Source organism: Bison bison, unplaced genomic scaffold, assembly GCF_000754665.1.
Source record: "Bison bison bison isolate TAMUID 2011002044 unplaced genomic scaffold, Bison_UMD1.0 scf7180017864378, whole genome shotgun sequence".
NCBI lineage: Eukaryota > Metazoa > Chordata > Mammalia > Artiodactyla > Bovidae > Bison > Bison bison.
The window spans coordinates 3,163,466-3,177,216 of NW_011494950.1; the positions used below are offsets into that span (position 1 = coordinate 3,163,466).

The following is a 13,751-nucleotide window of genomic DNA, read 5'->3' on the forward strand; positions in this document are numbered from 1 at the left end:
CAAGAGTCAGCTCCAATACCACAGTTCAAAAGCATCAATTCTTGGGCACTCAGCCTTCTTCACAGTCCAACTCTCACATCCATACATGACCACAAGAAAAACCATAGCCTTGACTAGACGGACCTTTGTTGGCAAGGTAATGCCTCTGCTTTTGAATATGCTATCTAGGTTGGTCATAACTTTCCTTCCAAGGAGTAAGCGTCTTTTAATTTCATGGCTGCAGTCACCATCTGCAGTGATTTTGGAGCCAAGAAAAATAAAGTCTGACACTGTTTCCACTGTTTCCCCATCTATTTCCCATGAAGAGATGGGACCGGATGCCATGATCTTCGTTTTCTGAATGTTGAGCTTTAAGCCAACTTTTTCACTCTCCACTTTCACTTTCATACAGCCTTGATATACTCCTTTCCCTATTTGGAGCCAGTCTGTTGTTCCATGTCCAATTCTAACTGTTGCTTCTTGACCTGCATACAGATTTCTCAGGAGGTAGGTAAGGTGGTCTGGTATTGTCTCTTGAAGGATTTTCCACAGTTTGTTGTGATCCACACAAAGGCTTTGGTGTAATGAGAAAGCAGAAGTAGATGTTTCTACTTATAGGATCATCTCCTTTTTATTAGAAAAATCGTTTCTTAAACCTGCTTGCTATCTTATCAAACTATTTTGCCAGTTCTCCTTCACTACTTAACTTCTGGAAATAGAGGTCTGCTTTTGTGGATAATTAAAACCCAGTAATTCCAAAGAGTTACAAATAATTCCAAATAGTGATTTTCTTTTTTTAGTAGAACAAGATCATTTTCACATGATCAGAAACACAGAGTGTTCCTCAGCACCCCCCAAATTATCCCTAGTACTGATGTTTCTATACTGAATGGTTTATTTTGAGGAGGGAGAGAAGTATGAATAGTCTCAGATTTCTGTTAGTAATCACCAAAATCATCCTAAATGTTGATGGAAACTGGTCCACAGACTGGGCCAGATGGTCCAGGAGGCAGCATGTTTCCCACACATCTTACTCAATTAGGTCATCAAACTGTGTTGGAAATTTGGATACAGTTGGACCCCATGTGACTACTGAGATAAAGGCAACAAAAGCTGTATGTATTTCTTAAAGGCAAAACTCTGACTGGTTTTGTTGTCTTTTTTCAACTGAGTATATAACAAGATTTTGATATGTATAAAAAAAGCACATTGCCAATTATAACTTACTTTGCAAATTCAATTTTTCACATGTAGTGGTGGATAGATCAACAGGACATTTATATACATCTCCCATTCGGTTCTTAGGAAAGCCACTCCATGGTGAACCAACCAGTAACCTAGAAATAGGGATTTTATTTTCCATTAGACATTAAATGTTAGCTATAGTTTCTTAAAGGTAAAACTGACCACAAAACAGTCAAAAATCCACATTTAATTTCAATTTAATAAGTGAACAGTTTCTATTTGCTCAGCTGTAATTTGTTCTTTTTATTTTTCTTCTTAGCTGATGAAGAAATTAATGAACATCTGCAGTACCACTGTCTTGCCACAATACCTGGGAGGTTTCTCTAAAGCATTTCTGTCCAACGGAAATACAATGCAAGTCACAAACGTGAGGCACATATGTAATTTTAAGTTTTCTAGTGGCCGCATCAGGAAAACAAAAAAGAAAGCAACAGATGAAATTAACTTATTTAAATAATATATTTTATTTAACTCAGTATATCCATACTAATTTGCTATCAATATTAAAATTACTGAGCTATTTAACATTCTTTTTCCATACTAAGTGCTTGAAATTCAATGTGTATTTTATATTTTGAGCACAATCAAGTAAGCATGTCGAGTGCTCAGTAGCCACAGGTGGTGGCTAGTGGCTACCATATTGCTCAGTATAGCTCTAAAGAATGAAATAATATTAAAACCTAAAGCAAGAACTAACATTTGTTGAGTATCTTCCACGCCCTAAGCACTTTCATATGTTATTTAGGGAGCACATAAGTTATCTAAGTGGCTTTATGTTTTACTGTCTATATAAGGGAATGCTCAGCAAAAATACAGAGCGAGTATACTGTGGGTCTGTGTATCGTGTTTATAGCTGGAATACAGAAGCAGAGGTCAGAGATAGGTGCTAACGTTTTCCTTTTGGTTAGTTTCACTTCCTACAGAGCTTTCCAAAAAGATATTAAGCATTTCCTTGTAGAATCACTGGACATTTCTGGCCAAGAATAGACAGAAAGAGTCCATATAACAGTCTGATCTTTAGAAACTCCTGTAGGTTAACTACTCAGCAGCAACCAGTGACTAAGGAAGCATAATTGACTCAATGTTTTTTCCTTGTCAAAGTTGGAAAAGATTAGATTATTGATCTAGGAAATTTAAAGTCTTTCATGATACTTCTGTCTAAATATTTTGTCATTATTGATTAAACAAAATGTGCTCAATTAAGTGCTATAGTGAATTAAGAAAAATCTAAGGCACGTTTATGTCTACTAAATGCAGTAAAACTGTTTAAAAAATAATAAAAATAATAATCATAATGAATGGAAATATATTAATAAATTGCTCTTCTTGAAAAAAAATTTAAATGGTCAAAGGACGCTAACATGGACATGGAAGGATGAGGCTGGTAGCTGGCATTCTTATCAGAGGGAGCAGCGTAAACAAGCATGCAAAGAGGGAAATACAAATTATTTTGAAAGAGTTAATGATTCAGTAATAATCTTCTCCCCTTATCTTATACAAATACTCTCAAGCAAGTATTCTGTAGAGAATTCTAGAATACTTTAAACCAGTTAACTTTGATTAACGTTAGAGTCGCAAGTTTTTGTCTTCTTATGAGTAGATACTTTATCTAATTTATCTGTTAAAATACTGTCTATAGAAACCATCTACAAGACAAAAAGATAGCCTAGTGAATGGGAGAAAATATTTGCAAATGCTAAGACCGATAAGGGATTAATGTACAAAATATAGAAACAGCTCCTACAACTCAACATCAAAGGAAAAGAAAAAAAACTAAAACAAAGGGCAGAAAACCTGAATATACATTTTCCAAAGAGGACGTACAGATGGCCAACAGGCACACAAAAAGATCCTTAAGATCATCAATTACCACAGAAACGCAAATTAAAACCACGATGAAATATCACTGCACATCTGTCAGAATAGCTATCATCAAAAAGACCACAAATAATGAATGTTAGTGAGGATACAGAAAAAAGGGAACTCTAGGACACTGTTGGTGGGAATGTAAATTGGTGCAGTCACTGTGAAAAACTGGAGTTGCACAAAAACTAAAAATAGAACTATCTTATGACCCAGCAATTCTATTCCTGGGTATATATCTGGAAAAAAAAATGAGAATGCTAATTTGAAAAGGTAGGTGCACATCAATGTTCATAGCAACATTATTTACAACTGTCAAGATATAAAAGCAACCTAAGTGCCCATCAATAGATGAATAGATAAAGAAATGTGGCATATATATATACAGACGCACATACATACATACTCATATATGTATGCATATGTATGCATATATATGTAGGTAAAGAGTCTGCCTGCAGTGCAAGAGAGTTGGTTTGATCCCTGGGTCCGGAAGATCTCCAGAGAAGGGAATAGCAACCTACTCCAGTATTCTTCCCTGGAGAATTCAGTGGACAGAGGAGCCTGGAGGGCTGCAGACAGTCACGAAGAGTTGGACATTACTGAGCGACTTTGACTTTCACATATACATACAATGGAATACTACTTAATCATAAAAAGGATGGCATTTTTATTATCAAACTTTATTTTAAAACTTTAGCATGCAGTCTATTGACTGAATGAATTTTTAACTATAGAATATAGTTGGTCCCCTATAGGATAATGCAGCTCACATCACAAGTTCAACTTAAACCTTGAATTTGGAGTAAAGCACATAAGAATGTTGCTAAATGTCCTCAATCACACTTCGTTGCCCTTTGGGGAAAGAAAATCCAGAGGTAGTGGGTGATGCTACTTAAGTAGAATTCCACATGAGCTATTTTAAAATGTAAATCCTTTTCAATCTGAATTTTTGATTAATTTTCAGCTAATAATTTCTAATGGTAACATTATAACAAGGTTTTATGAACATGCATCTGTAATTTTTATTTTAGTCACAAATACAGTTTTTTTGCCAAAAAAAGAAAAAAAAAGACATTTTGCCATTTGAAACAACATAAATGGACGTGAGGGTATTATGCCAAGGGAAATACGTCAAACAGAGAAAGACAAATACTGTGTGATATCACTTATATGTGGGCTCTAAAAAAATAAAACAAACTAGTGACTATAACACAAAAGAAACAGACTCACGGATATAGACAAGAAACTAGTGACGACCAGTGGGGAGGGGGAGGGGGAGGCACAAACTATTACGTGTAAAATAAACAAGCTGTAAGGATATATAGCACCATACAGGAAATAAAGTCAATACTTTATAATAACTCTAAATGGAATATAACCTTTAAAAATTGTGAACCACTATGTTGTACACCTGAAACCTTTACATGAATAATATTGTACCTCAAGTATACCTCAATTAAAAAGTAATACATCAAAAATATTGCCTATAAAGAGGAATGCAATAACACCAGGCATACAGGTTAAGATTTCTGAAGAAGATAGAAATTGATATGTTGGCTATAAGTCCCAAAATTTGCTTTAGTGAAGGAACAGAATCAAGGAGCAGGATTTGAAGTGCATGTTTGAGCATATCTGATGTTCTTCAAATTCATGACAACTCAGAGGAAATGAGGAAACTTATGAAGATTCTGTATTGTAAAAACTATCTTCCAGCAGCTTGATTTTCTCCATTTGTACAAGTCTGTGGTCTTCATTCCATAGTGGGACTATACAGAATTACCTCTAACCTTTGTGTGCAGGATACATCTTAAGATTTAAGAAAGAAAGAGACTGAAAAATGAAAAAGAATATATATATGTACAAAATGGAATCAATTTGCTGTACACTTAAAACTAACAACATCATAAATCAAGTATGATAAAAAAATTTTTTTAATTAAAAAAAGAAAGAAAGAGATAATGGCCTTTGCTTTCTTTTCCAGGCCTGTTTTCTTATATTTTCCTGAAATTCTGTATTTTAGTCATTAGACTCTGATCTGGTGGAGAAGCTGGGTTCTTCTTGCTTCTAAACCTTAACATATGCTATTCCCTGCCTGGAAAAATTCTGCTCATTACTTAGGTCTCCCATTAGACAACCACTTCCTCCAAGAAGTCACCTGGTTCTTCTACATTTGAGCAAGGTAGATTTCCTAAGTAATTTCTTAGCTTCTGAGCTCTCCCTGTCTTGGTTTTCATCACATTACCCTGTAAGGGCCTCAGTTCAGTTCAGTTCAGTCACTCAGTCATGTCCGACTCTTTGTGACCCCATGAATCACAGCACACCAGGCCTCCCTGTCCATCACCATCTCCCGGAGTTCACTCAAACTCACGTCCATTGAGTTGGTGATGCCATCCAGCCATCTCATCCTCTGTCGTCCCCTTCTCCTCCTGCCCCCAATCCCTCCCAGCATCAGAGTCTTTTCCCCTTGACTAAATACCGCCCGCCCCTACCCCTGCCCCCCAGGGAGGAAAAGTCCATGGGGACTAGGAATCCTGCCTATAGCACTGAGTGACTAGGTGTCAAATGAATGAATGAAAAAAACAAGTGAAGAAACAAATGGATGATTGATTCAACATTATTTTTTAAAATTTCTATTAGAGTATAGTTGATTTACAATGTTGTGTCGATTCTACATTATTACCTGGCGCTTCCCTTGTGGCTCAGCTGGTAAAGAATTCACCTGCAAGGTGGGAGACCTGGGTTTGATCCCTGGGTTGGGAAGATCCCCTGGAGAAGGGAAAGGCTACCCACTCCAGTATTCTTGGACTCTATAGTCCATGGGGTCACTAAGAATCGGACACAACTGAGCGAATTTCACACACACACACGTCTTGTTAAGGAAAAGTTGAATAGAAAATTTTTATTTCTTTTTGTCTGAATTAAAGATAAAACAAGCAAAAAAAGAGGTGAAAAAACTCCACCAAGTTGAGAAGAAAGCATTATATGGGTACTCTTCTGTCAATTGTTCCTGATTCAGTCTCCACGTAGCTACCACGTGTCAAACTCACGTCTTTATTTTTTAAACAAAGGCTGACTGAGGAGTCCGTAGGGAACAACATAGCACTTTATAGCAAGAAACTGTAACAAAAAGTGTGGCTTTGCCCCTTTAAACTGTGGAAATTTATATTAACGACAGCAAATCTTATAACAACTGATGCTGTATAGGAGGCTTTCCGAACATTATTAAGTTCCTGTGCCAAATGGGTCTGAGATTATTTTATCTCCATTTTACAGACGGAATCACTGAGACAGATGAGCAACTCACTAATATTCACATGGGTTGTGAAAGCCAAGCATAACTGATTCTGACATCCAAGCTCTTAACCCTTAGGCTATTTATTCTCTTTCCTAAATAGTGGCAAGAAGGCCTGGCAAAGGGCCCAGGTTGGGAAAACTGTCTGAACAGATGAGTTGGCTTCCAGATTCATCAAGGAGTAGAAACTGGAACCTGAGGGTCAGACCCACACCCTGGCTGTGCTGTGTACAATCAGGTAAGAACAGCATATGTTCAGAGAGTACCAAGTGTGGTCATTCAGGTGGCTTTTATTGTACACCTTTCCTATCTATCCTTAGCTTATTCCAGAGAAACACACCGAGAAACATAAGTTGAGTGTTTCTCACCTGAAATTTAATCATTTTGTTCTTCTGGGCCTCCAGCCTAGAGCTGCATCACTAGCTACCCGTTTTCTCAGTGAGAAAGCTCAAAAGGCCACCTGCTGTTTCCTAGTGAGTAAGTGTTCCCTGGACACTCTCTCTTGGCCTCCTTCCACCTCACCCCGGAATTCAGGGTTGGATAACCTCATGGTGCTGGGGGGTTATGACATCTCTACCACCACCATGAGAATTCGGGTCCCTGCCCCTGCCCCCATTCATCAGACAAGACGAAATGAAGCCTCTGTGCAGCTATATGCCTATATGAGAAATTCATGAAAGGGCTTGAGAGTCTCACACAGGACGCATAGAAATCTCTGGCGGCACCACACCATATTAAACCCTTAACACAAAACAATAGAGGACAGTGGCAACCAGACCATTATGTCTGCAATGGTGTTTTCACTGTGTATGACTCATTCTTTAACTACTGAGAACCACATTAGTAAGTAGGTAGTCATAGGTCATACTAGCGATTACAGCGAAGGTTTGAAAATCCACTGCCCACCTCCTTTTTTGGCAGTGTTTCCAGCAGATTCTCCTCCTGTCTTGGACCCAGTGAAATCCTCGTTCCTGACAACTCTCCCTCCAAAGGAGAGGTTATGACATCACCCGTGGCTACTCCGAGGGAACTGTGACATTCTCAAATTAATCAGACAGGAAGATGAGGGAGGCAGGTATATTTATCTACAAAGTGTATGTAACCAGCTATAGCAGGAAGAAACATGCCGGGAGAGAATGTTATAAAGGTGGGGGACCAGACACCTCAGCGGGTAAACTCAGTGTGGTGAAGCCTCTCTGAAGTAACAGATTTAATTTAATCACAACCAGGCAAAGAGCTGCATGAACAGTTGTGTGTGCTGATTCTCAAAACAGAACAAAATACCAAGATAAAAACTTCTCTTTCCCTACAGTGAAACTGGGAATTCTTCCAAGACTACTTAAAATAACACTTACTGTTCAATTATCTTGTGGGAAAATAGTGATTATATAGAGTTCCAAAACATAGTCAATTTGCCCACCTCCAGTGGAATTCAAAATACTTTGTTTAGTTAGTAAACAGTATTTATGGTGGTGTAGGTAGTTTTAAACCCACAATCCAGGGGCTGTTATAAATATCTTCCTTTGGTCTGTGAGTCTCTAAACTCTCCAAGCATTTCTTTGATACTAGAGATTTTCCCAGAGATTACCGACAGAGGTGCACTTAAAATACTACGGCAAAGCGTGTTTTATTTGATTCAAGACATGCTTCTTGAGGTCCTAGGAGACTGACATGTTGTACAACTCTAGGGAGTTCCATTCCCACATGCATGGTGTGCCTGGGCCTTGTGCAGTGTACAACCTGTGAAGCTGTACATGGGGGCCAGGCAAACTATGTGCCAGACTCAATTCTAGGCATTGTGGATACACTAGTGACTAAATTAGTCAAAAATTTATGGCCCCAGACTTCTCTGGTGGTACAGTGGATAAGAGTCTGCCTGCCAATGCAGGGGACTTGGGTTCTATCCCTGGTCTGGGAAGATTCCACATGCGTGGAGCAGATACACCCACGCTGCACAACTCCTGAGCCTGCATTCTAGAGCTGCAGAGCTGCAACTCCTGAGCCCTTGGGCTACAACTATTGAAGTCCACGCACCTAAAGCCTGTGCCTCACGACAAGAGAAGTCATCAAAATGAGAAGCTGCAACAAAGAGTGGCCCCATTTGCCTCTGCTAGAAAGCCCATGCCCAGTACAACTAAAAATAAATAGATTAATAAATAAACAAAATTTTTAAAAATTATGGCCTCTCAGAAGTTACCTTCTAGTGGGAAAAACAGACAATAAATGTAATGAGTAAGTAAAACATACAGTAATGGTGATCAGTACTTTGTGGGACAAGTGAGGAGGGCAGAGTCAAGAGTGTGGGGTGCAGGGTGTTGCAATCTTTATTAGGAGGGCCAGGAAAGTGTCACTGAGAAGGTGATATTTACGTAAAGAGTTGAAGGAGGGAAAGGAGTAACATCTTAAGACTCTGGTGGAAGAGAAGTCCTGACTATGAGAACAACAAGTGCAAAAGCCTGTGGCTGGCGCAGAATGCACGAGGGGGAAATGGTAGGAGATGAGGTCATGTTAGTAATGGGCCTGGATCCCATAGAGCCTTGTATGAAATTGTAAGGACTTGTTTTTTCCTCTGAGTGAAATATGAGAAAGCCACTGGAGGGTTTTGAGCACAGTACTGATACGATCTGACACATTTTCGGAGGACTTTGAAGGTTCCTCTGTTGAGAATGACTGCATGGGAGTAAAGGTGGAGCAGGTGAAGCACTTAGAAGGCGCGTGGCACGATGCAGGCAAGAGCTGGGGCCAGGCTCCCGTGGGGCTGGCAGAAGGGAAGGTGGTGACAATATATTTTAAATATATTTTGAAGGTAGGGCCAGCAGTATTTCTTGAGAAGTTAGTTTTTCAATAAAAACAAAGCAAAGGGTGACCCCAAGGTTGTCGGCAAAAATTAAAAGTAACCAAGTGGCCATTATCAAATAAGGAGGATATGGTCAGTGGAGCAAGATTCTTCAGTAAAGGAAGCTCAGAAGTTCAGAGGGAGGTATTTTCAGTTGGCAATGTCTCAGCCATCCACAGAGTTGGTTTTGTCTGGCATTAGAAGCCTACCATATGTAATACCCACATTAAGATGAGATATTTCAAAGCCTATAGCTTATAAATATAAATATTATTCCTTATATTGTTTAGTTCCAGGCCACTGACAACACAAGAAGTCCAGTGAGTTCCATACGGGTACTTGCTTAGAACATAAAAGGAGTTTGTCATGGGAAGAATTCACCTGTAATGATTTCCCATCTCCAGAAAGGAAGAAGACAGGTAAGAGTTCATTTTCAGCTCTTGGTTGGGAAGCACTGCTATTATAATTTACTAGCTAAACTCTAGCATATGTTTCAAGGCAATTTTAGCCTCCTGGCCTCATTATGCTGCCCCAGACTTCTCTGGCTGCCAGGCTGCTTCCTCAAATAGTGGGATGGCTACATCCTCAAGATCTTCAGTCCCCCGATGCAGAGTCCACTGACCTCATTATTGCTAGAACATCTTAAGCCTATTATAGTTTTATCTCACAAAACCCTGGAAATCAGCTTTTGCACTGGAAGCAAATGAATCAATAAAAACTGATTCTGTTACACTGACTCATCCAACATGAAGTTTTCCTGAAGTTAAAATCAAAAGCCAAAACAGTCAATTTAATGCTTTGTGACGATATAAATTCCACATGCTTGTGCCCTGGTGGGGAGGAAAGGAATGCTTTTAAGGTCACACATTTTTATGTCTCAAAGTCCATGAGACAGTACCTTTTAAATACATGCTTCAGCAGATAGCTATCAATGGAAAGAACTGGAAAAGCAACAATATCTGTAAACTATAGTTTATAAGGAACATTTTAACGTGCAGTATCTTCTTTCATCCTTATAAATATCCTGTGAGGTCAAATATTATAAAAATTCCTGTTTCCATATAAAGAAATTCAACTCTAAGAGTCTGACTGGCAACAAAACCTAGATCTGCACCTATGTCCTTTCACTCCAAACCTCCAGTTCTTTCTGTCATACTAAGCTGGCTTAGAACTCTTCCAGGAGAGCTACTCATTGTGGTTCCATCATCTGGGTCCTGACCAAATTAACAAATAGGTTCCACTTATGCCACTTAGCATTTACCAGATCCTTCTTCAGAGTCAACGGATGGAAAGTTTCAGACAAGTATCCACCAGAAAGGGGGGGTGGGGTGGGGGTGTGGGAACGTGTGTGTGAGTGTGTGGGGGAGTATGTGTGTATGGGAGTGTGTGTGAGTGTGTGTGTGTGGGAGTGTGTGTGTGTCCCAGCACCATCATGAATGAACTTGTTCTGAAAACAGACCTTCAGGCATTAACACAGAGGGAGGCTTAAAATGATAAGACTAGGTGGTGAGGCTAGATGCGAAAAACTGATTCTTTTGAAAAAACCCTGATGCTGGGAAAGATTGAAGGCGGGAGGAGAAGGAGACAACAGAAGATGAGAGGGTTGGATGTCGTCACCGACTCAATGGACATGAGTTTGAGTAAACTCTGGGAGTTGGTGATAGACAGGGAGGCCTGGTGTGCTGCAGACATGACTGAGCGACTGAACTGAACTGACTGAGGTGGCGAGGCACGGAGGATTTTCACAGATCACTGAAGGTCTCCAGAGTTTCTGGCTCAGCAGATCTATTCCATAGGCAAGTCACAAAAAGTGGGCATGTATGTGTGATCCCGTTTGTGGATTCACATACAAATTTGTGTCCAGAGCTGGGGAAGAAAGAAGTTAGTTGGAGCAGGGAATATTTAAAGTGCCCTTTCTACTATAACGCAAATCATTGAAAAAAATGTAGCCATAAAGATGATTTTAACTTAGTGGAAAACAATTAGCAACTATGGTGTGACAAAGATAGGTAAATCAACACTGGAGTGGTCTATGGAGCTCTATAAGGAACTTGGTTGCCTATCTACCCTGGCCCTACTGCCAGCCATGGGAAAGTCATTGTTGATAGGAGACACGCCACTTTGTAGACCTATTAATAGTGTTAGTTTAAGTATATGACAATAGAATAATAATTAGCCATAAAAATATTAATGGTAAGTTTTGTAAACTTAAAATACAAGAATATTTTACAGTCAGACTTGTAAGCCTTTGTAGAATCAAAAATAGGACTAAGTTAGAAGTTGGTGAAAATAACTAAAATGTAATAGAAGAACAAAAATAAATATATATGTCATGGATTTAAAATAAAAGCAAACCTTATGAATAAACAAAGTAAGCATGTTAAATGGCACTGCCAGGAAAACCTAATGGCAAGAGAATTTTATCTTTGGGCAGAGACATAAAGGATGATGTTGGCTGATATCTAAAGGCTGTATAATGAAAGACAAAGATGATTATTTTGGAAAAGGGATCAGAATAGCATTCTTGGCCAGGAAGAAGAAGAAATGGATCAAAATTAATCTAATATTGCATGGGAGCTAATCCGTGACAGATGAGAAAGGGCTGAGGAGGAAGTGGTGGGTGGAAAGAGGTGGGGAGGAACGAGTCATTAAAAATCCTGATTTTGCTTCTATATATGTTTACACAGAGCTAATGAGAGTATCTCATATATGCACAGTAGTTTAGTTTTTGAAGTGCTTTACTTTTATTCTCTCACAAGGTGCTAAAAACTTCTGGTTTGGTCAGGATGCCTTTTTCTTTGTGATCCAGAGAGGCTCTGTGACTCTCCCAAAGTCACCCAGCTGGTGGTGGGGAAGCTGAGTGTAAAAACCCTTTTGTTCTAGCTCTTGGCTAATCTGACAAATCTCTGTCTATCAGAGAATGAAAAGACAGATGGGAACTGTCATCCCAGGTAACATTTTTTATAACAATTTTTAATTCAAAATGCTTAATGAAGTTCACCTTACTTTATAAACTTTACATGAAAATTATATTTAAATATTATTTATAAATGCCAATTACATTCTCCCATGTTCTTCCCTGGACACTTAAAAAAACATGCCCACTTGGAACACTTTATTTCTGTACTAATCTGTGTGTGTGCATGCTAAGTCACATCAGTTGTGTCCAACTCTTTGAGACTTCATGGACTGTAGCCCACCAGACTCCTCAGTCTGTGGGATTCTCCAGGCAAAAGTACTGGAGTGGGTTGCTATGTCCTCCTCCAGGGGATCTTCCTGACTCAGGGATTGAACACCTGTCTCTTGCGGCTCCTGCACTGCATGTGGATTCTTTACCTCTGAGCCACTGGAGAAGCTGCTTGTAGTAATCTACCCTATGCTTATTACTTCTTAGCTCTGTAAACTTAGATGACTAACAAAGCTTTCTAAGTCTCACCCCTTTATCACTTATAAAATGGGTAATAATTTGACAAAACTCTTAGTCATCATGAGTATTATGTGTTGGCTAAGAATTTACCAGTATTGATATTGCCAATATACTATATTACCTAGTCATTGCTGTTTGTGTGGAATTGAATGTTACTTCTCTATGGTTTATCTAAAATTCCCTTACAAGAGGTATCTCATACACCCTGTTATATTTATAATACACATAATGCTTTACTACAATTTTTCTTAATTAAAAAGTAGAATCTATAATATATATAGATGGAAGGGTTTTTATTTTTGGCTATGAAACATGTTCAGGGCTTCCCTGATGGCTCAGTGGTAAAGAATCTACCTGCAATGCAGGAGACACAGGAGATGCAAAAGTATAATAAATAAAACCCAGCAAGTGACTCAAGATCATTTTGTTAAAATCTTATAGATCCCTGTGCAAAATATGCCTATATATTCTTAGAAACAAGGGTCACGTGGAACAGATAAAGTTTGTACTTTGAAAATAGCAGAGTGTGACTTAAGAAAACTCTTCCCTGGGTTGGGAAGATCCCCTGAAGGAGGAAATGGCAACCCACACTAGTACTCTTGCCAAAAAAATTCCACAGAGAAAGGAGCCTGGCGGGCTATAGTCCAAAGGGTCACAGAGTTGGATACGACTGAGCAACTGAGTGCCCATGACACATATTCATTATATTTCTCTTTTTAAAGACAAGCATGCACTGGTCCTCACTACAACAAGAAAATACATTTCTACAACTGGAAATACCCTCAATTCCCAGACAGTCCCCGTCACATAAGAGATTGCAGTGTTCTAAGATTTTTGAGTCATACAATGAGTTCAGATGATTCTTGAGACAGGCCTTCAGATTAGACAAACAGAAACAGTACATATCATCACAAGCTTCCAGGAAATGACTTTAAATGTATCACGGTCCTTTGTACAACTGTGATAAGGATTGCATCACCTACATCTGAACATCCTGTATATAAAATGACGGCTCCAAAGTAGGGTGACCCTTTGCCTACACTGGAGGGAGAACAGACCACAGCTTTACTTACAGGAAGAGGAGCACTGTGGAGCTCTACTTGGGA

The 13,751-nt window shown here is 39.0% G+C and overlaps 1 protein-coding gene across 2 annotated transcripts in view; it reads right to left on the reverse strand.

The window, feature by feature from the left end:
- The window catches only part of ITGA2 (integrin, alpha 2 (CD49B, alpha 2 subunit of VLA-2 receptor)), a 110,641-nt gene that overhangs the window by 60,433 nt on the left and 36,457 nt on the right, over positions 1–13,751 (reverse strand). For both annotated transcript variants that reach the window (XM_010857169.1, XM_010857170.1), the window contains exon 3: positions 1,207–1,316. In XM_010857169.1, the coding sequence (XP_010855471.1) occupies positions 1,207–1,316 (110 nt within the window). The remainder of the gene's footprint in view (positions 1–1,206; positions 1,317–13,751) is intronic.